This window comes from Oncorhynchus masou, chromosome 26, assembly GCF_036934945.1.
Source record: "Oncorhynchus masou masou isolate Uvic2021 chromosome 26, UVic_Omas_1.1, whole genome shotgun sequence".
NCBI lineage: Eukaryota > Metazoa > Chordata > Actinopteri > Salmoniformes > Salmonidae > Oncorhynchus > Oncorhynchus masou.
In genome coordinates, this window is record NC_088237.1 from 18,991,994 (window position 1) to 19,015,923 (window position 23,930).

General features: G+C 44.7%; 1 protein-coding gene across 3 annotated transcripts; it reads right to left on the reverse strand.

Moving 5' to 3' along the window:
- Positions 1-236: 236 nt before the first annotated feature.
- LOC135514962 (phenylalanine-4-hydroxylase-like) lies at positions 237-20,004 on the reverse strand. 3 transcript variants are annotated; one of them, XM_064938724.1, is made up of 13 exons: positions 19,793-19,996; positions 18,354-18,470; positions 6,511-6,694; positions 5,179-5,267; positions 4,524-4,591; positions 3,867-4,063; positions 3,633-3,768; positions 3,305-3,374; positions 2,952-3,008; positions 2,747-2,842; positions 1,762-1,895; positions 1,500-1,615; positions 237-1,065 (listed from the first exon to the last, which is right to left on the reverse strand). In XM_064938724.1, the coding sequence occupies exons 1-13, from the start codon at positions 19,850-19,852 to the stop codon at positions 1,022-1,024; spliced, it is 1,368 nt and encodes a 455-aa protein (XP_064794796.1). In that variant the 5' UTR covers positions 19,853-19,996; the 3' UTR covers positions 237-1,021. The 3 variants fall into 3 exon arrangements, with proteins under 3 accessions (XP_064794796.1, XP_064794794.1, XP_064794795.1); XM_064938722.1 differs by lacking the exon at positions 18,354-18,470 and having other exon boundaries at positions 19,793-20,004; XM_064938723.1 differs by lacking the exons at positions 18,354-18,470; positions 19,793-19,996 and adding an exon at positions 18,322-18,342.
- Positions 20,005-23,930: the final 3,926 nt, after the last annotated feature.

A 23,930-nucleotide genomic window follows, 5' to 3' on the forward strand; every position in this document is an offset into this window, starting at 1 on the left:
GAGTTTTACCTACATTTTTCTCCTAGGCTATATATTTGTATTTCCATTGATTTGTAACAGATGCAACAGGTCATTGTGCAAAACATGTATTTTCCCCTGACTTGGGATGCTCTCCAAGGTGCTGAATCGCACTTTGACAGACTAACACAAAATATGTTCTCACAACCAATTACAGCCTAATTATAATAAAACATATATAATAATAACAATAATTATTTTGAGAATTAATCTGAAAGAACCTTTTTTAGCACACATTTATTTGGCAAGTTAATAATAACACATGTTCATATTATACAAACAAATGTGACAATAAAGAATGGAAAAACAGTCAATCATTTGGATTCATCAGAATTCAGGATATAATCAAACCCATTCTCTAATAACATGCTGGACATACACATTGTATTTCGTTATTGTGTTATATAGGCCTAGCTATTTCTAGCATAATGCAAGGATTTATGTTTACCATTTGCCATTTAACCACTATAGATAGAATACTTAAGTACGAATTAGATCATCGTCAAAGCCTGAGCTAATAGTTCTGGAACAGCACTATTCCAATGTAATCCGTCTCAGCTGATTACAGAAAATTACATCGGTGAACCTATCAACACGGTAATGGCGGTGTTGGAATTCTAGAACATACTGAAAAATGAATGATAAAATAATACTTATTTTAAAGTTAATACTTGTTTTATGTAACTTCGTATTGTCAATGACTGACTAATTTTCCGATGTGGCATTTTCATTGGCTAATAGTATGCCTCTCTGTGTGATTCATTGAGAGAGTGCTACTCTAATAATGACTACTACAATTAAAATGTTCTACTTAAAATGACTAGCGTCTGGGTTGCAGTAGGTATTTATGAATAATTTATTTAAAGATGAAGCAGAATGCAGTAGATGTTATAATGGACAAGCACACAGATTATAAGTAGAAAGAGTATAATGGAAATCTACAAGATTAATGAAATACATTGAGATTCTATCATTGCGCACATCAGTATTGAAGTTGGTCTCCTTACTCCATCTTCCGCAGGGCATTGCACAAGATCCCAATTTCCCCTAAAAACAAAAGCAACATGATCAAATTAGGTAGTTCATGTCTAGAAGATTAAGAAACATTCAATTCCAGTAAGAGTTGGACATCCATACAGATATTGTCTTTAATTCAATTAAACTATGTTTTCAATTTGTAAAAGGCAAGACAAAAATAAATCCTAGTGTGGTCTTCCGTAGCTCAGTTGGTAGAGCATGGTGCTTGCAATGTCAGAGTACTCGGTTTAATTCCCAGGACCACCCGTATGTAAAATGTATGACTGTAAGCCGCTTTGGATAAAAGTCTATGCTAAATAGCATATATTACATACAGTATGCATAAATTACAATTGGTAGAAAATCTCATTTGAATCCATTTCTAATAGTACTTGATGTTGGCATTTTCATAAGGGGTTATTGAGAAGTTCGTTTTATGAGGACTCTATGGAAATGTCACACACCACTGATGTTGTCAGCCAGGTTTCTCAGCTGCTGGGTGTTATCCAAGACTTCAATGCTTTGGGTGTACGCATTGTAGCGCACTGAGAAAGGCCTGGGGATGGTATCGGCAAATTTCCTGTGTAAAGAGTCATAACATAGGACTTTCAATTGAAAATGTAAACGTATATATTACGATGTAAAGATCCAGAGAGTTCCGAAGTAATTACAGTGAATGAATGTGACATAATAAACGTTTAGTATTGTACAGATGTTAAATATTACCTGACTCTCTCTTTAGCGTCGTCAAAGCTCTCTGCAACAAAGTAAACGGGCTGGAACTCAGTGATTGGGTACTTCTGGAGGCTGGTCTTTGCAGGGTCAAATGGTTGAATCTTGGGCTTGTCTGTCAAACAGTACTGTAAAACCAATTCAAAACAGTCAAATGTTATTCCAGAGTTTGACAATCCCCACTTATGGGAGATGTACCACTGTCATGAATCGATCTACAATGAGCAGAATCCAAGTCCTCTCTTGGTGTTTTGAGTTCATGGACCACAAGCAGTGTGCAATTCCTCAATGATATTCTGTGCCCCGTGAGCCTCGGTAGCAATAAACAGGAAGTGCAGTGTGAATGGAGTCCTGCTGTGATATGACTCAGCTAACTGCTCATCCTCTGATGACAACATCTGATGTAACTGGTGACTTAAGATATGAATTCTGTCTCTGCCCCCTACTTCTCCAGTGAACCACTAACCCACTCCTCCCCAGTTTCCCCCAGTGACACATTTAGCCTGATCCCTGTGTGGACCACTAACAAACTGATTGACAGCTCTGTCGCATTAGTGGAAACCAAGATTGGTATCAGGGTCTGACGGTTTTGACTAGTAGAAGTTACTTTTCGTAGCAGGATAGGAGAATTTACCTGGCAGCTTTGGAAAATTAGGTTAAGATTACGGTTAGTTAAAATGCTAAAACTGTCCCCGACGTGACTCGAACATACCTAGCTACAACCAGGTCTGCCCTGAGAACAGTCTTTGTTTCCACTAATGCGATGCTGCTCTCTGGCAGCCCACTGGGCTACATCATATGGATATGTCTATATTAGAACTGCAGGAAGGAGGCCTGAGCATGTGGGCATTAAACAGGTCATGAAAGACACCCTCGTAAAAATAGCCACATGGCTACATTAATTGTTCCACTGTGGCTGCTTCTAGCATCCATTTATCATTGTAAGTCGCTTTGGAAGCTGTAAATGTAATGTAAATACCTGCAGCTCTCCAAATGACGAGAGAAGCCCGGCTCCATAGGCCTTGATCTCAGAGCCCTGCTTGCAGAGGCCAAACTCCACTGTGAACCAATAGACCTGTGGACAGACACACACAAGGGCTCGTCACATATTCAAAATTGTTTTGTATTCCCCTGGTATCAGGAGTCAGCTGTAGTTGATGTTGTGAGACGTCTGAGATACTTACAGTAGCAAGCCTCTCAATGTACTCGTCGGGGGCACCCAGGGAAGCCAGACCGATTTCCTGTTCAAAACAGCGTCAAATAAATCATGCTATTGTCTATATTTGCATCAGGATATTGTGCTGTAACACAGATGAAAGCGTTCTACAGGAGCAAAACCAATATTAGAGAAAGACTGGCACATGCAGTAGAGTTGCACGGCATTCTCCTCAATCCTCCTCAACATTATGACTAGCATGACTGTGTTTGAAGCTGATCTTTAAAATGGTGCCCTTTTTCACGCCAACAATGGATAGTTCTCTTAAGTTATGATACCAGCAGTGGATAAAGAACGTTCATGTCCTCTTGTGTTCTTTACCTGTGAGAATTGGGCAAAGGTGGGGTCAGCAAACAGAGGAACATGGCCCAGGAGTTCATGGCAGATATCCCTGTGGAGAGATGTAAGTCAATGACTGTAGAATATATTCAACAATGTACAACTGGTCCCAAGGTGGGATGTGACACATCTATAAAGGCATGGACACACCGGTGGCATTTGCCGGCCAAAAGTACTTAACAGGGTGCAGGCTGTAATTTGCAAACTGAGTACAAACCGATTCTACGTGTAGGAAATGACTGAAATCAGACGGTCTTTAAAACATACCATGGAGAACGAGCGAGTCATTTATGATGAGGGTGACACTCACGGCTCAGGTGTGTACATGGGCTTGGATTGGTGACGAATGTACTGTGTAGAGTGGAAGACTCGGAAGGCCAGACCAGCCAGGAAATCTCGAGAGGAGAGCAGGCCAGCCACGGGGCGCAGCCGAAAACCTGTGCACGCTAAAACAGAGAGGAGGGGAGGGTACCATGTCAGTGTATGTGGGACGCTGATAGAAGCAGAGGAAGTGGGGCACTTAGGCACGATCGGTTGTCTTTACACTGCAGGTAGCGTGAGATGTCCTCCAGCTGGGGGATGTTGTCCTGCCTGTAGCCGCAGTACTGCTCCAGCAGGGGGAACACACGGTTGTGCTCGCGGCAGGCGTGCGTGGGGTACAGAGTCTTCAGCTCATTGAACACTGTGCTCCATGTGGCCTTCTCCTCCGCTGTGTACTCCACCTTGGGAATGACCTGGCCACTGAAACAGAGAGACACACGGTTGTTAACACACGCCTGCGTACAATATGTGTTTATATACACAGACACACACTGTCCCTATTTGTTGAGGGAGGACTAGGAGGATAGATGGGTGGGGGGGGGTCAGTTAGTGGATTCACTTCATTATTCTGCCAAGGTACCACTGCCATGTAAATGTGAGCGTCCTGTGAGGGCGTTTTCATTGGGGCTGGCGCTCTTTGTAGTTCCTGGGAATAATGAAGTCTCAATTATGCGAACAAAGCTAGAGGCTTCAAATCCACCACTGTCCCCTCTGTAATTTGTCCCCTTTTGTTTGTGGTAATTTTCAGTAAAAGGCCAAGCGGGGAATGAAATGAGGCTGGAGGAGAGAGTCATAGATCACTTCTAGTAGGTTCTAGAAGCTCTCCACCTCTGCTGTTGTGTAAAAGAGAAAAATTGTTCTAGTCTGGATGGATAGTTACTGTCTGTAGTTGTAGGCAATGTCGGCAAACTCCTTCCTCCTGGTTCGGTACACTGGGTCTGTGAAGCCCTGGAGTGAAAGACCGAAGTAATCAATGTTAGATCTTATTTATAGTCACTGCCTGGCCCTGTATATAGTGTGTAAATCCTCAGCTAGAACTCCTTGGACTCTTTGACAGCATCATACTCTCCCACTCTGCTGAGAGCCCTGGCTGGAAACACATATTCAAATGAGGCCTTTGTAGAATGTATGCTGCTCACGAGGAATACATTTCACTTTATAGGCGTTGGCAAAAGGGGGCAATTATCTATAATTATAGGGTCTCAATTAAAGCAATGACATCAATTTGGGGCCCTAGAGAGTTTTATTAGAATAGATACCAGAGTGGGGACTGTCATCACGATTTGAATCTTTCATAAAACACACGTGTGGGTGCATATGTATACACACACGTACCAGCGCATCTACACACACCCACATAAATCAAATTAAATTGTAATCGTCACATGCTTCGTATAACAACAGGTGTGGAATAACAGTGAAATGTTAACTTACAGGCCCTTCCCAACAATGCAGACGCACATACAATACAAAGCAGACACCTAGTACACAGTGTGTAGGATGTAAACAGACAGTAATAAATGGTTGATCCTTACAGGGTGATCAGAATCCAGCTCAGATCCGTAGCTCAGAATCTGGTTGGCAAAGCGATCCAAGTCCTGGATGTGATTGGGGAACCATGGAACTGTGGGACGGGGGAATCTCCTCATTACCCAGTTCAGGTGAATGTGACAAATAGATATATACATGGCCAAAACAGACCAGAGTAAAACCAATCAAAACAGTAGTACATAACTTCTTGAGATGTAGAAAACTACAATTTAGTAATATTTACAATTGTCTTTAGTATATCTGCCTTGTGTTCAATGTCCAATTCCAAAATGTAAATTGATTGAAACAATTGGAGCCCAAATGAATATTGATGTGGATGGCTTTGTGGGGGTTTTGCCTGCAGGGTGCGTTTGCATAGGGATAGAACACTATCCAGTAACCATGTTGACAGTGAACAGAGCAGCAGAGGAGGTCACCCATTGGCTCATTTATGACAGTTAGAAGTACTGGACATCAACCATTAATCTAAATCTAGGCTGTGTGGTCCAGCCTGAGGCTAGGGGAACAATGGGATCCCACCAGACTCCTCTCAAAACAGCCTGTCTCCATCTCAGACCATAAATATCTCTAATATCCCCCAATAACACATTAACCTGTCGCCCTGTCCAGTAGACCATAGGGTGAGACAGAGGGGGCTGAGTACAAGGGCTGCTGGCTTGGTGGTGGCCCTGTCTATCTCCGCCTGTCTGTCTGTCCGGGATGAGCGATGGCCCTGTTAGGGTTTCCCTCCTCTGGGTCTGTGATAGAGACAGTCTGTTCTGTGACAGTCGGTGACACTGGGCTCCTCTGTTTGCAGCCAGGCCAGTTGGTACCCAGTAACTAAACTAATGTCATTGTGGAAACAACTAATAAAGGAGGCTGGATGTGAGGGACAGGCCATCCGTCTCCGCTGCGACGCTCATGGCCTCATTAGACAGTCTGGCTGGTGGCCTGCTAAAGCGCCACCCAAAGTTCAGATCATATGACACACACACACAGGCTTTGTCTACTTCCCCCTTCTCCCACCTAGACACAAATATATCATCACATAATTATTGTTAAGTACACTTAAAATAATGATTTAATCGTCATGATTTTAATCAGTCATGGTTTTTAATACTTTCAGTCATGGTTTGTAATATGTTATATGCATATCTAGATTAATTATTAATTAATAATTTACTTATATTTACACACGCTCATACACACCATGATTAGGGTGAATTCCATTTAAACTCTAGTCAATTCAAAGAGTAATTCTGTATTCCAATTCCAAATTTTCCTAATTAAAACGTGTTGACGAGGATTGGAATTAACCCCAACGCTGATACACACACCTGTGTCCTTCTGTTTGTTGCGTGAGAGCTCGTGCACGTGGCCACTGATCTCGGTGCGCAGGCCATCGATGACCTCGTCCAGGGACTTGGAGTAGCTGGTGTCCACGCTGATGAAGAACTCAAACTCCTGGTTGTTCAGTCGTGACGGACGAGACTCGATGTGCATCAGGTTGATGCCCTTCTCCTGTTGAGTCAGAGACAGAGGAGAAGCCATGTAGCTCTGTAAATCCTGTGTGACAGCTGAGTGGTTCAATCCTGCTATTAGTTGTAGTACATCACTTTATTTATTTTGTTTTTGTGTTTTTGAATCTTTAACCTTGAAAGCATTATTGGGTTACTGAAATATTATTGGTAATAAAAGTTAGGTTACATTTTTGAAAAACTACTTTATTAACCTGTGATTCAACTCATGACGATCCAAGCACTGGAAATACTGTATGTGGACTTAGCATACCGCTAGAGGGCGCCAAGTGCACATCCAAACGGTGGTCATTTGACAGGCTTTGTGGAGTTGACCATGCCCTTAGGACAGGACAGCACAGCACTAAACAATCATCCAGCTAATGCACTGTGGGCTGGATGTTATAGAACCGACAAGAGCCAGGACGTGGGCTGTGGTATCATTGAAAGGGCTTGCACAACGACATGCAGCATTTTTATCAATGCCATCACATCTTTGAACTCATTCAATCTACTTTTTGCATTTCTATAAAATTGCCACTTAACACCAGAGAATATTTTCCAGATTATGTTCATTTTGGATGGGATTCGATGTGTGCATATACATATCTATGCATTTCAATATCAACTGTACATCTCAATATCAAAATGTAGTTTTTGGCGCATCTGGAGACACATGCAAATCTATAATGGTTAATTATTTAAAACATTTGGTTTGGTTTTGTAACTGTGGGGAGCAGAGAGGGAGTAGAAACATCTCTTACTGCCATAGGCCCAGTAGAGAGGCGGGGTCAGGTGGCACACAGTCCCATTCCCCCTCACTCTCCTCTCTCTTCCCCCCTCACTCTCGTCCCTCGTCGTCGTCGTCCACCCCCCCCTCTCCATCTCCATCTGGATCCCATTCTCCAGACTTGGGCTCTATGGAAACCGTATGGAACTCCTGTTGTTTCAACATACAACAGCAACCCCCCCATGGCTGGCCTAGCATCGCTCTGCATACTTTACATCTGATGTGCTGTTATTGACTCCTTGTGGTGTCAGTGAGTTTGTTTGCCCTGTTTGTTAGGTCTCTGTCTGTGTGTTTTGGTTTAGGCAGATAGTTTAGTGTTTCCTTTGTTGTTGACAGGAGATCAGTACTGCAGTGTTATTCTAATGTTCATCTTTATTTTTTAAATAAATGTTTAAAACATGCAATATACTTGCAGTGAAACCGCAGTGAAACCGCTCAACAACTACATCACATTAGACTCCCATCCAGAGCGACACACAGAAGCAACCAGGGTCAACGCCCTGCTCAAGAGCACGTTGACAGACCTCCCACAAGGTCAAAAAACGGGGACTTGAACCAGCAACCCAACAGCTACCGGCCCAAGCTCCCGACTGCCAGCCCTCCAAGACCCCCCCCACAGTTCCCCAAGACCTGCTCCTCAACCATCCGAGCCCCCCCCCTCCCTCAAAATAGATAAATAAATAACGAAAATCCATTTCCGACCCCCTAATATTAATCTTACAGGGAGCCTGACCAGGCTTATCTACGGCAAAATATGCCCCCCCAGTTTATATGGACCCAGGGCCTATATGGGCCATTTGGATAGATTTGTGTACTTCCTAGGGATGTCCCTATGCTCCTGGTGAGTTTTGAAGTGGAATGAATGTCTACCACAAGGCCTTGCGTGAGTGGCATTAACCCTACCCGTGCCCTGGCTGGGCTAAGGCCTTGGTCCGGTCATAACAAGCTCACTGATGCTAGGAATTGACTCCTGACATGACATCCAACCCACATCACATGGGCTGGAGTTTCAGAGGGATAAACAGGGAGTTACTGTAGCTGGGGACTGGAACTGCATAGGAGGACTTCTCGACTCCAAATGAATACTGTAAATGTACATGGGTGTGAATGATGCTGATTATGCAGCTGGTGATATGGATATATGGAGCCAATGTAATCGTTTCCTTTGTATTCGGTCCTTCCTACTTGAGCTGTCATTTTCAGGTTCTCACATTCAAATGATGATGGTTTCTACTTGGATGCCTTCGATGTTTCACTCCACATACATGAATAAAGCCATGTCTTCCCATTGATGACTGACAGGTGCCCTACTGGGAGGGGGGAGCAACTTAGAGGGGGGGGGCAACTGATGTTGCTGAGTACAGTGGAGTCTGGTCAGTCCTGGGGAGAGGGAGGGCTGTGTTGATGGTTTTAAGGGTAACGTGGCCTGTTTTTATAGAAAAGGAGGGTGTGGATGCTGGGATGTGATTGGACTAAAACTGGGTCTGATGGTGGGGAGGTTTGGGGTTTTATAGGGAGGTGGGGGTGGAGTAGGGGGTGGATCTGGGGAATGAGAGCTCATAGGTCCAGAGGAGCTTCTCATGTTTACAACTGCATTTGGAGTACAGCACGTGGAAGATACTTATTGATCTGACACATCTCCACAAACACGCATTAAGAGTTTTTGTTTTAGAGTGTATCCCTGGAAATAATCAGAATTCATAACAGTTTTGAAAACATAGCTTGCCCCCCATAAAAGCGGTCTCTTGGCACAACTTACCCCATGTAAATTGAGAATTGAGACAGGGGAAGTTGAGAATAGGGACAGGGGAAGTTGAGAATAGGGACAGGGGAAGTTGAGAATAGGGACAGGGTAGGTTGAGAATAGGGACAGGGGAAGTTGAGAATAGGGACAGGGTAGGTTGAGAATAGGGACAGGGGAGGTTGAGAATAAGGGACAGGGTAGATTGAGAATAGGGACAGGGGAAGTTGAGAATAGGGACAGGGGAAGTTGAGAATAGGGACAGGGGAAGTTGAGAATAGGGACAGGGGAAGTTGAGAATAGGGACAGGGTAGGTTGAGAATAGGGACAGGGGAAGTTGAGAATAGGGACAGGGGAAGTTGAGAATAGGGACAGGGAAAGTTGAGAATAGGGACAGGGGAAGTTGAGAATAGGGACAGGGAAGTTGAGAATAGGGACAGGGTAGGTTGAGAATAGGGACAGGGGAAGTTGAGAATAGGGACAGGGTAGGTTGAGAATAGGGACAGGGAAGTTGAGAATAGGGACAGGGGAAGTTGAGAATAGGGACAGGGTAGGTTGAGAATAGGGACAGGGGAAGTTGAGAATAGGGACAGGGTAGGTTGAGAATAGGGACAGGGTAATTTGAACATCTTGGCCATGTTCTGTTATAATCTCCACCAGGCACAGCCAGAAGAGGACTGGCCACCCCACATAGCCTGGTTCCTCTCTAGGTTTCTTCCTAGGTTTTGGCATTTCTAGGGAGTTTTTCCTAGCCACCGTGCTTCTACACCTGCATTGCTTGCTGTTTGGGGTTTTAGGCTGGGTTTCTGTACAGCACTTTGAGATATCAGTTGATGTATGAAGGGCTATATAAATACATTTGATTTGATTTAATTTGAGAATAGGAACAGGGTAAGTTGAGAATAGGAACAGGGTAAGTTGAGAATAGGAACAGGGTAGGTTGAGAATAGGAACAGGGTAGGTTGAGAATAGGAACAGGGTAGGTTGAGAATAGGGACAGGGTAAGTTGAGAATAGGAACAGGGTAGGGAATAGGAACAGGGTAGGTTGAGAATAGGAACAGGGTAGGTTGAGAATAGGGACAGGGTAGGTTGAGAATAGGAACAGGGTAAGTTGAGAATAGGAACAGGGTAGGTTGAGAATAGGAACAGGGTAGGTTGAGAATAGGAACAGGGTAGGTTGAGAATAGGAACAGGGTAGGTTGAGAATAGGAACAGGGTAGGTTGAGAATAGGAACAGGGAATAGGTTGAGGAATAGGGAACAGGTTGAGAATAAGGGAGTTGAGAATAGGAACAGGGTAGGTTGAGAATAGGGACAGGGTAGGTTGAGAATAGGAACAGGGTAGGTTGAGAATAGGGACAGGGTAGGTTGAGAATAGGAACAGGGTAAGTTGAGTGTAGGAACAGGGTAGGTTGAGAATAGGAACAGGGTAGGTTGAGAATAGGAACAGGGTAGGTTGAGAATAGGAACAGGGTAGGTTGAGAATAGGAACAGGGTAGGTTGAGAATAGGGACAGGGTAGGTTGAGAATAGGAACAGGGTAGGTTGAGTGACAGTGTCCTGTGACAGTGGGTGATGGGGATGGAAGGTCAATGTTGAATTCATGGAATGGGGATGTGGCATATTGTATATTTAACTGTATGCCTACATTCAGATATAGATCTCTCTGTTCAATATCACTAACCCTTCCATTTCTTGACCAGTTGTCTGGGACAGAGATGTTGTTTCCATGTACCAATTCGTGGGCAAGTTCTTTTGAGGCTACTAAGCCCATGAAACTGGTCTGCAAGCTCAGCCTCTATGTCATCAGATAAGACATTGTGTTCCTCTGCTACTCTGTCATAGCCTCTCTTTCACAAAGGTACATGTTGGTTTTCTTTTCTTGTCAATGTACCTCTTCAGTGGAATTCAGTCTATTTTCTTCATCCATTTCTGCTGATTAAATGGATTTCTTCCCCTCTCTCACTTCCTTGGCTGCTCTCTCAAGAACCTCAGGGGGGCTAGACCCCCTGATTGCTTTACATTTGTATACACGGGATATGATGATGTCTGCTCTGTAACAATACAAATGCTGTATCTTGAGTTCATATGTATGACACATTGCAGGCATATTATGCATAAAACGGACCAAAATGAATCATTTGTATGGAGTATGGTAACCATTGGCTCTTCTTACCCCATGTCCATTTTCTCAACTTACTCCAAGGCAAATATTTTGTCTATATTAGCCAACATAGCTACAAGGAAGAACTTTCAAGCTATGTTTAGGATGTCATATGAAGCTTATAGAGACCCCAACTGATGTATAAAACATTCTACTTTGGTTTAGATACAAGCATCATGAAACGTAGTAACACATTAAATGAATGACTTTTGTTCTGTTTTTTTGGACCTAACTTACTTGCCACTTTTTCCATGTGGTTTGTTCCTTCACAGACTCCATGAAATGATTACCTCTTCCTAAATATGTGGTCAGATTATTCATTTTGACTCAACGTACCCCGCTCTCCCCTACAAGTGAGGCACAAGACAATCCAATTCTGTTTCGACGAGTAGGACATCAAACTTCGATAGCACTTCGTCGAAGGTTAAACAATGAATGTGCTGCCCAACAGTCCTGACTGCGTGCTACGAAGTACATAGTTACTTCAGTCAACACAACATTTTTTCAAAAGAATGTACCTTGGTACGGGGTCAACTGTTGCTGGTGGCAACAACACAATATGGTTAAATGAACGCAGTAGCCATAACTGGTGACCATATTGGGGTCGGATGGGAGTCTTCCAGTCTGTTTGGTTATTTCAAAAACAGAAACCTCAGCCTGCATTGTGGATCAAAGAGCGGCCTGGAACAATTGTGTCCACAGCTGCTCCCGTAGATATCTAAGATAAAGATGTCATCACACTCACAGTTACCATAGAGCCGTAAATCTACACTGTCAGGCTTACATCCCCGCAACTCTAAATTCAGTAACCTACATTAACAACGTTGGCTACTGATACATTGGGCAACCAACACATTGGACAAAGACGTAAGATCAACACCCACATTTGGGTTAATATTTGATTGAGTTGTCAACAAATTCAAAATATTTCAAATAAACCAAACCTTGAACTCTGGTTGAAAGGTCTTAGGTTAAAATGACGCAAAAATGTTCAACATGTACAGTGGGGCAAAAAAGTATTTAGTCAGCCACCGATTGTGCAAGTTCTCCCACTTAAAAAGATGAAAGAGGCTTGTAATTTTCATCATAGGTACACTTCAACTATGGCAGACACAATGAGAAAGAAAATCCATAAAATCACATTGTAGGATTTTTAATGAATTTATTTGCAAATTATGGTGGAAGATAAGTATTTGGTCAATAACAAAAGAGTATCTCAATACTTTGTTATACACCCTTTGTTGGCAATGACAGAGGTCAAATGTTTTCTGTAAGTCTTCACAAGGTTTTCACACACTGTTGCTGGTGTTTTGGCCCATTCCTCCATGCAGATCTTCTCAAGAGCAGTGATGTTTTGGGGCTGTTGCTGAGCAACACAGACTTTCAACTCCCTCCAAAGATTTTCTATGGGGTTGAGATCTGGAGACTGGCTAGGCCACTCCAGGATCTTGAAATGCTTCTTACGAAGCCACTCCTTCGTTGCCCGGCGGTGTGTTTGGGATCATTGTCATGCTGAAAGACCCAGCCACGTTTCATCTTCAATGCCCTTGCGGATGGAAGGAGGTTTTCACTCAAAATCTCACGATACATGGCCCCATTCATTCTTTCCTTTACACGGATCAGTCGTCCTGGTCCCTTTGCAGAAAAACAGCCCCAAAGCAAGATGTTTCCACCCCCATGCTTCACAGTAGGTATGGTGTTCTTTGGATGCAACTCAGCATTCTTTGTCCTTCTAACACGACGAGTTGAGTTTTTACCAAAAAGTTATATTTTGGTTTCATCTGACCATATGACATTTCTCCAATCTTCTTCTGGATCATCCAAATGCTCTCTAGCAAACTTCAGACGGGCCTGGACATGTACTGGCTTAAGCAGGGGGACATGTCTGGCACTGCAGGATTTGAGTCCCTGGCGGCGTAGTGTGTTACTGATGGTAGGCTTTGTTACTTTGGTCCCAGCTCTCTGCAGGTCATTCACTAGGTCCCCCCGTGTGGTTCTGGGATTTTTACTCACCGTTCTTGTGATCATTTTGACCCAACGGGGTGAGATCTTGCGTGGAGCCCCAGATTGAGGGAGATTATTAGTGGTCTTGTATGTCTTCCATTTCCTAATAATTGCTCCCACAGTTGATTTCTTCAAACCAAGCTGCTTACCTATTGCAGGTTCAGTCTTCCCAGCCTGGTGCAGGTCTACAATTTTGTTTCTGGGGTCCTTTGACAGCTCTTTGGTCTTGGCCATAGTGGAGTTTGGGGTGTGACTGTTTGAGGTTGTGGACAGGTGTCTTTTATACTGATAACAAGTTCAAATAGGTGCCATTAATACAGTTAATGAGTGGAGGACAGAGGAGCCTCTTAAAGAAGAAGTTACAGATCTGTGAGAGCCAGAAATCTTGCTTGTTTGTAGGTGACCAAATACTTATTTTCCACCATAATTTGCAAATAAATTCATAAAAATTCTACAATGTGATTTTCTGGATTGTTTTTCTCATTTTGTCTGTCATAGTTGAAGTGTACCTATGATGAAAATTACAGGCCTCTCTCATCTTTTTAAGTGGGAGAACATGCACTATTGGTGGCTGACTAAATACTTTTTTGCCCCACTGTACGTGTTATGACAGCTATCCACAGTGATGCAATGGTATTATTTTGATTCTGAAATAACATAGAAACAATGTTGAGTGACACTACTTTTTGCCCAGAGGTAGAGGGAACCTACTGCACCAACCTAAAGCCTGGGACTTGAATGATACATTATGTAAAAACCTTGGGGTAGTCCTCCAACTCCTTCACACCCTGCTGGAAACTCTCCACTAACATTTGGCTAGTTAAATCTTCATGTAAATTCTGCCCCAGGGAAATGTCCAGTATTCATACTTCATGGGGGTGCAGTAGTTACTGTACAGTGCATTTACTGGTAGTATCCAATGGTGGAGCATTATTTTCCATTACCTTTGCCTCTGTTGCAGGAGCCTGCGTGGAGATTGAACAAGCTGGTCTATTTGTATGAGAGAGCCTGTTCCAATTGGACACAGAGCTGTACACATTAAAACACAGCAGGCCCGACGGTAGGATATACTCCTACTGGGGGGAACTATGTAATGTATTCAGCCAGACACGGGTCCTTCACTGAGGCAGGTACCCGGATGCAGGAGGATGGTCAGTAACCTCGAACAGCTGGAGCTAACTGGAAACATGCTGTCTTATGAAACGTGTTTGGTTGCGTACATGGGGAGAAGAAGGAAGGCTAACTTGTAAATTCTTACATGGGAGGAGAGAATGAAGGGAAGAGAGGGAAGGTCTGGCTAACTCAGTGTGAAGCCCTGGCCTACATGGGGGAGAGAAGGGAAGAGAGGGAAGGTCTGGCTAACTCAGTGTGAAGCCCTGGCCTACATGGGGGGAGAGAAGGGAAGAGAGGGAAGGTCTGGCAAACTCAGTGTGAAGCCCTGGCCTACATGGGGGAGAGAAGGGAAAGAGGGAAGGGAGAAGTGTGAAGCCCTGGCCTACATGAAGGTCTGGCTAACTAGGTGTGAAGCCCTGGCCTACATGGAGGGAGAGAAGGGAAGAGAGGGAAGGTCTGGCTAACTCAGTGTGAAGCCCTGGCCTACATAGGGAAGGTCTGGCATGAAGCCCTGGCCTACAAGAAGGGAAGAGAGGGAAGGTCTGGCTAACTCAGTGTGAAGCCCTGGCCAACATGAGAGAAGGGAAGAGAGGGAAGGTCTGGCTAACTCAGTGTGAAGCCCTGGCCTACATGGAGGAAGGTCTGGCTAACTCAGTGTGAAACCCTGGCCTACATGGGGAGAGAGAGGGAAGGTCTGGCTAACTCAGTGTGAAGCCCTGGCCTACATGAAGGGAAGAGATGGGGGCCTACATGAAGGGAAGAGGGGAAGGTCTGGCTAACTCAGTGTGAAGCCCTGGCCTACATGGAAGGGGAGAGAAGGAAGGGAAGAGGGAAGGTCTGGCTAACTCAGTGGAAGCCCTGGTCTGGCATAACTCAGTGTGAAGCCCTGGCCTACATGGGGGAAGGGGGAGAGGGAAGGGAAAGATGAAGCCCTGGTACATGAAGGGAAAGGGAAGCTAAGAAGCCCTGGGAAGGTCAGTGTGAAGGCAAACTCTCAGTGTGAAGCCCTGGCCTACATGGAGGGAGGAAGGGAAGAGAGGGAATGGCTAACTCAGTGGAAGCCCTGGCCTACAGAAGGGAAGAGAGGGAAGGTCTGGCAAACTCAGTGTGAAGCCCTGGCTACATGGGGGGAGAGAAGGGAAGAGAGGGAAGGTCTGGCTAACATGAAGGGAGAGAAGGGAAGAGAAGCCCTGGGAAGGTCTGGCTAACTCAGTGTGAAGCCCTGGCCTACATGGGGGAGAGAAGGGAAGAGAGGGAAGGTCTGGCCTACATGAAGGGAGAGAAGGGAAGAGAGGGAAACTGGCAGTGTGAAGCCCTGGCCTACATGAAGGGAAGAGAGGGAAGGTCTGGCTAACTCAGTGTGGCAAACTCAGTGTGAAGCCCTGGCCTACATGAAGGGAGAGAAGGGAAGAGAGGGAAGCTAACCTGGCCTGGACATGAAGGGGAGAGGGAAGGAAGGTCTGGCTAACTCAGTGGGGGAGAGAAGGTCTGGCTAAAAGCCCGAGGGAGAAGAAGGGAAGGTCTGGCTAACTCAGTGTGAAGCCCTGGCCTAACATGGCCTACATGGGGGAAGAGAGGGAAGGGGTAGAAGCCCTGGACAGGGAAGAGGGAAGGGAAGGTCTGGCCTACATGGGGTAGAGAAGGGAAGAGAGGGAAGGTCTGGCTAACTCAGTGTGAAGCCCTGGCCTACATGGGGGGAGAGAAGGGAAGGTCTGGCTAACTCAGTGTGAAGCCCTGGCCTACATGGGGGGAGAAGGGAAGAGAGGGAAGGTCTGGCTAACTCAGTGTGAAGCCCTGGCCTACATGAAGGGAAGAGAGGGAAGGTCTGGCTAACTCAGTGTGAAGCCCTGGCCATGAAGGGAAGAGAGGGAACATCAGTGGGGGATGGAGAAGGGAAGAGAGGGAAGGTCTGGCTAACTCAGTGTGAAGCCCTGGCCTACATGAAGGGAAGAGGGAAGGTCTGGCAAACTCTGTGAAGCCCTGGCCTACATGGGAAGGTCTGGCTAACTCAGTGTGAAACCCTGGCCTCTGGTCTGGCTAACTCAGTGGCCTACATGAAGGGAAGAGAGGGAAGGTCTGGTCTGGCCCATGGGGGGAGAGAAGGGAAACGAGGGAAACCCTGGCCTACATGAAGGGAAGAGAGGGAAGGTCTGGCTAACTCAGTGTGAAGCCCTGGCCTACATGAAGGTCTGGCTAACTCAGTGTGAAGCCCTGGCCTACATGGAGGGAGAGAAGGGAAGAGAGGGAAGGTCTGGCTAACTCAGTGTGAAGCCCTGGCCTACATGGGGGGAGAGAAGGGAAGGTATGGCTAACTCAGTGTGAAGCCCTGGCCTACATGGGGAGAGAAGGGAAGAGAGGGAAGGTCTGGCTAACTCAGTGTGAAGCCCTGGCCATCTCTTTAAAGTGGTCCCTCGGACTGACAAATTGCAGCTCGTAAACTTCTGTCTGATCTTCTAGAGTCGCTCTGCTTTTTATGGGCGTGATCGTTACCTCCCTAAGGTTGCAAGTGATAAATGGTCCGTGTAGCTCATTGGTAGAGATGACGCTTGCAACGTCAGGGTTGTGGGTTCGATTCCCACAGGGGACCAATATTTAAAAAAATGTATTCCCTCGCTACTGTAAGATGCTCTGGATTAGAGTGTCTGCTAAATGACTATAATGTAAAATAACTGTCCTCCTGAAGGAGTGACTAAGCAGTTTTCCTGGTCCAGAGCACAGCTGTGGAGTTGACTCTCTGAAGATGCTGTACATCATTTGGATGAGTCTTTTTCCATCTGTTTTATTCATTTTTGGCACGCATGGTAGGAAATGGATAAAAACACCTGATCGTTTACTTTGTTTGCTTATAGCCTGTTGTTGTGTTCGTACTGCTCAATAGCCTCATACCCACCTCTCTCTTTCTCACCTACATCTTTCACAGCTATTTCAGCTAATACTGCTTTCAGCTTCCACAGCTATTTCAGCTAATACTGCTTTCAGCTTTCACAGCTATTTCAGCTAATACTGCTTTCAGCTTTCACAGCTATTTCAGCTAATACTGCTTTCAGCTTTCACAGCTATTTCAGCTAATACTGCTTTCAGCTTTCACAGCTATTTCAGCTAATAGCTTTCACAGCTATTTCAGCTATTAATGCTTTTTCTATTTCAGCTTTCACAGCTATTTCATTAGCTTTCACAGCTATTTTTATGCTTTCAGCTTTCACAGCTATTTCAGCTATTACGCTTTCACTTTCACAGCTTTCAGCTTTCACAGCTATTTCAGCTAATACTGCTTTCAGCTTTCACAGCTATTTCAGCTAATACTTTCAGCTTTCAGCTATTTCAGCTAGCTTTCAGCTTTCTATTTCAGCTAATACTGCTTTCAGCTTTCACAGCTATTTCAGCTATATTTCAGCTAATACTGCTTTCAGCTTTCTATTTCAGCTATTATTTCAGCTTTCACAGCTATTTCAGCTATTAATGCTTTCAGCTTTCACAGCTATTTCAGCTATGCTTTCAGCTTTCACAGCTATTTCAGCTAATACTGCTTTCAGCTTTCACAGCTATTTCAGCTAATACTGCTTTCAGCTTTCACAGCTATTTCAGCTAATACTGCTTTCAGCTTTCACAGCTATTTCAGCTAATACTGCTTTCAGCTTCTACAGCTTTTGCAGCTTTTCAGGTTTTTGGCACTCCTAACAGGCTTCTTATTTGTCCTTGACCAATGACTCAATGGACAAACACATCAGAGCATTTCAGAATAAAGATTGAACATTACTTTGCATGTGTGTGACTACAGTACATTACTGCACATGAAAGATTGTTTGTTTGCACTGTGTACATTCATATTCACGGTTATGTTGAGTGGTTTACTTCAAACAGTCTGAGGGCTTTGGCCAGCGCCCCAACCTCCTCCTTCAGGGAGAAGAAACAGGACAGCACCCCCGCCTTGGCACTGGTCTCTTCCTCCAGGTACATGGAGCCTCTCCTCTGCAACAAGACAAGATTCACAGCAATTTGGCCTATGACCCCCGGGGCTGGACCTTACCACTGCACACATTCCAGGGGGCATTGAATGTGGTGGGCTGTGGATTACATTCTCATCTACATAGGTATGTACTGTGGATATATCACTGGCCTGGGGGGGGGGGGGGTTATGAAGCTGAGTGGAGTGATTTACATGGCTATGCTCTCCAAAAGTGAACCTTCTGTAGCGTGGTGACCCTTGGCATTACCTAAACTACACAGCTATTTCTCTCTCTTTATGCCCTCTCACCAAACTGCAAACGCATGTCGCCCACTCCCTAATAACTGAGCCTCCACAATTTGACCCACAAACCTGATTGCAACCCAGGTAGATCAAACAGTTGAACAGATATGCATTATATCAGTAGGATTGTGTTAATTTATTCCATTGCATTTACTCCAATGTATCACTCACAATGAAAAATCATGTTTGGTGCATGTGTTTGTGTGTGGGCTGCGGTTATAGAACCCAGGTTATTTAGCATATTCTAAAGGACTTACCTCTTAAAGCACAAAGCTTTCACACCTTTAACCTTTCCCCTCTGACCTTTTGTAGTAATGACCCCTGACACCATCTCATCGACTATTTATCTCTACTCAGCACAAATACCTCGACGTCCACAATTCCCCGAACTTCACTGTTTATTGGGATTCTATCCATTTAGAATCTTCACAGTCCGTTATTGTGATGAATTAACAAACACTAAACGTTTTATCATTACTTCTCAAGCAAAAGCCGGTGTTAAACTGTGCACCCCTTTACTAGATCAGATTTAAAAAGTAAAAAAAAAAACATTTATTACCGCAACCTGCATGGATTCATAGTCAGTGACCTTTAACATTATTCACAATTACTAGACAACAGTCTAGTCTGTGTTGCCATTCTGCGGAAGAGAACATTCCAGCCACAGTGAACAACATACAGTAGATGGACAATGAACAACACTCTAATAGCCGTTTCACAAAATGACACTGTGATTTTTTACAAAAGCACGTCTGTCTCATGCCAAGTATACCTGTTCCCTTCACTATCTCGTGACATGGACTTTAATGCACAATAATAATGATATGGCTATATTAAATAAATAGAATCATAAAACCATCAATTATTACCATCTAGTATTATAAGCCAAGGAGTTTATGAATGTTTATTACTCATTCAACATTGTAACATAAATTGTCATCACCATTACATTATTAGTGAAAAACAACTTCATAAATGTATATTATTCATTAAACATTTAATATTATTGTTCACACTAGATTTGATGTTTAATATTGCTTACCTCTTTGCCATTGTCAGGTGTGGGATAGTCCCCGTTAATATTTTTGTATGCCTTGTCCATCCTCCAGTCTTCTCGTTGCGCAGGTATGAAACTACCGATGCTGAATGTGCTTTGGTGGAATTTGTTTGAGCAACTCCAGTTGAACTTCAGCCGTTCATGTAGGCCCACGTGACACCACCCCCCGTTGTGGTTTGTATCCCTGTCACGCGAGGAACAGAGGCCTATGGAGCCATGAAGTGCCAATAAAGCAGTTTCGGAACATCTGGTTCTTTTCTATATTGGCACATCTGGTTCTTTTCTATATCGGCACATCTGGTTCTTTTCTATATTGACACATCTGGTTCTTATTGTTTAGCGCTGGGGTAGATGTGGCTGGGTAAATGTTCCGAATCAACGTTTCATAACCATCACTACCTGCCAAGCCTCCACCCACTCAGTAGGACTTCCCTGTGATATAACAGATACATATGACCTTGTTATAATGATGAAGAGGATGGTCAATGCACGCCTATACTGCGACGCATGCTCATGATGAGCCATTAGATCACTATAATGACCCGAAAATCAATAAAGTTGAATAGCTGCTACTCATATAAGGCTATGTTATGACAGTAAGCGACGCAACTTGTATCGATCAAAAGTTCATTGCATTTATTTTTTGTAGGTGTCTTGTGTTATGAATGTTTCGGGGTTGGTTCTGCTTGCTTGGCCCCTCTTACCAGCATCCAGTGGTGTGATGGTGCTCCTAAAAGTCACAAGGTGGCGCCGAACAACCGGTCAAAACAGGCTGTAGCTGATGTTCAATTCAGCGCCACTTCAGCGGCCTGACTACTTGACGTCCCTCCATAAAAACAAACAGAGAGTTGGAAATTACTTTTCAAAATAAAAACGTTTTGATCCTGAGTGTCTTATAGCCGTATAGGAATACTGTATTTGTGTGTCGCGGGCAACATACCTGTCAACTGGTGAATAAGCCGTCAGTATTTAACATTTCACATGACTCTAATGTAAAACGTGAAGCAGCTCTTTAAATGAATTGTCATACAGCTCCATCCTTTTGCTGGTGTTCAACGAACACAGTAAGGCAATAGGCCGAGACATGTAGGCCCATCAATAATATACCCAGAATTCTCTACAACAAAGGTCGGCCTATCTACCTCTCCTTGTTAAAATAGACCACAAACAAGCATTTGATAGCATAGGCCTAAACCGCACTATTCAACAATGTGGTATTAACAATGAGAACACACCCAACCCACTCATGGTCATTATGGATAGTGGCATGATGATAAATGTATGCAAGGAGAGGGTCTGACCTCTACTTGACCTCCTGTATAAGAGCCTTCATTTCTTCAGACTACACATATGTCATCTCACTGTATATCAGTGACGACACACTTGTCTCGTTACATGCCAATGACTGCTGTTGGATTCCATTGCATAGCTGCACAGATAGTCAATGCTGTAATCATGGTGTCATTAAACCTCATTAATGTGCCTGTCCGCTTCCTCAATGTGTTCTTCACACTGTACATCAGATCGGAGACTCACTGCATCATTAACGGTGATGGAGACAATTGCTTGTTCTTCATGTGAAGTGGCCAAGTGTGTGCGGACAATGGCTTGTTCCATAGAGCCTCAGTCCTCTTCTCTCTGTCTCACACAGAGCATCTGTTCTCACTAAGTACTCCTTGGGCCAAATGTGTTCTGGGACATTTTGTCAATTGGGTACTTCATGTGAAAAATAGTGAGGAATGAACATTTAGCCTAGAATGTTTCCCACATGTATTTCAGCTGTTGTGAGTTTCTTAGATCTGTTGCGTCATTATTTGCCACAGACCTAGGATTTAATGATGTTGTTGTGGTGTTTGTCTGAATAACTGCAGACTGCAGAGTCTGTGTGATTGTAGAGACTAGACTAGGAAACTGGGTTGGGAGAAGACAGATGACAGGGGGAATTATAGAGTTGTGAGGCTTAATTGTGTCTTCATGAGAGTTGTTGTTGATTTCTGGCCTGATTGACGGCAGTCCTGGGAATCGGGTCCACATGTGCACCGTCTCCCAGCCCCAGTCCAGTGTCCACAGGGGTGCTGAAGAGTCTACTCTGGGTTTCCACTGGCATTGTGCAAAACTCTTCTTGAACTGAGAGAGAGAGAATTCAACTTTGAGGCTTTCAGCAGGGCTGTTGTAAAGAGAGTGAAAGGGGAATGGGGGCCGTGTGGCCAGCCACATGGGCTGTTCTCACTCAGATAATGGAGCTCTTTCTGTGGCACTTAACCCCCTCGCCGCACGCTGGGAACGGGCAGACGTGCGCCCACCGCTTCTCAACAGACACGCTCAAACACGCTCACCCGCTGCATGATTGAATTTTACACCCAGGAAAGTCACCTCCAGCCACCTCCCTGCTACACGTGGCCCTGGCAGCAACTCTCCCAGGATCACAGCACATCTCACCCAGGCCAGCACAGAGAGGATGCAGGCTCAATGTAGGTAGGCCCATTGGGAGAACGGTGGATAGAGAGTAATAACTACTCCATGTGATGGGAGACCGTGGTCTACTCTACTGTAGAATCTGGGTTGAAGTGTCTGGTGGACTTAAGCAGTTTTTTCTGGACACCATTCAGTTGTCTCTCTGACTTCATATAATATCTGATTCTGAAGTGTCAGTTTAGGGGTAGTGCAGTGTTTGTATTAGGAAACTACCATGATACCATCGAAGGTTAGTAGGAAGAGAGGAAGAGAGGCAGATACAGTGCCTTGCGAAAGTATTCGGCCCCCTTGAACTTTGTGACCTTTTGCCACATTTCAGGCTTCAAACATAAAGATATAAAACTGTATTTTTTTGTGAAGAATCAACAACAAGTAGGACACAATCATGAAGTGGAACGACATTTATTGGATATTTCAAACTTTTTTAACAAATCAAAAACTGAAAAATTGGGCGTTTTAGACTGAAAGAGGAAGTCTGTCTGTCACCAGTCCAAGTAGAACTGACCTCAAATAGAACTGGCCTAACTGATGAGATTCGTTTTAGCCTTAGGGTCTGTTTCCACAACATAAAAGGGTACTGGGGGAGAGGGGTTTGGTTATGCCTCTAACCTGGCAGTTGGTGACCCAAGGGTGTGTGTGCGGGTGGGGGTGTGTGTTTGTGTGTGTGTATGTGTATGGGGGGGGGTTAACGATGAGGTATAGAGAGTAAATTATATCGACCCAATAAAGGCCCCTGGGTGTGGAGGGCTGGCTGACGACCTCGTCTTTAGGAGGGACGCGGGCGGCTGAGCAGGCCCTATCTCTCTGCTCCGGCTCTCTGCCCTCTTGACCAAACACAATAAGTGTTTCCTCCCCACGACTTGGTCACTTTCACCTGTCACTCAGACTTTCTCCTGTCCCCCAGGGCTGTGTTCCTCTCTCTCTCTGTGGGTCTGAGGAGAACGGTTCCAGGTGAGCGTCCATGTGTGGCAGGCTGCTCCTCCTCAGCAGTGAGTGTGTGCACTGTGAAGCCAGACCCCCTCTCTCACTCCCCTCCCCCCAGCCATTCTGTTCTGTACCCCTCAGTATCACCACCCATTCAATCTCTGCCTTTTATATACATAGTATTATTCACAGAAATATCCCTGCAAACTGAGCTCCATGATGTCACCAGAGACATTAAAGTATATAGGGCCAAGAGTTTTTCCTGACCACATGACCTGCCCAGGAAAACTTTTCGCCCTTTATTCGACATTGTGATGCACTGACGTACAGTTTCCGCCACCAGAGGACGCCATTCTCTGAGTAACCCTTCCTCTGGTCTCCCCAGGCAACCTCCTCCTCTTCGCCTGTCGCTGTGGCCCCTCCCTTCAAAGGCATAACCTCTCCTAATCCCCCTCTCCCGGTTTCCTTGGAGACGGCTCAGACAAGCAGGTGACGCATTGACAGGGAGCAGATGGTTGCCCGTGGAGGTAAGCATGGCTGAACAATGCCCCCATATTCATCATACAGCCCCTCTCTCTCAACTTCACTCTCTGCATTCTCAACCACACACACACATACACACACATCAACATAAACTCTGTGACTCCCCTCCTCTTGAAAAACTGTTTTTTTACACAGATGCATGTACACACAGGCACACAAACAGTAACAATTATTAAACCTT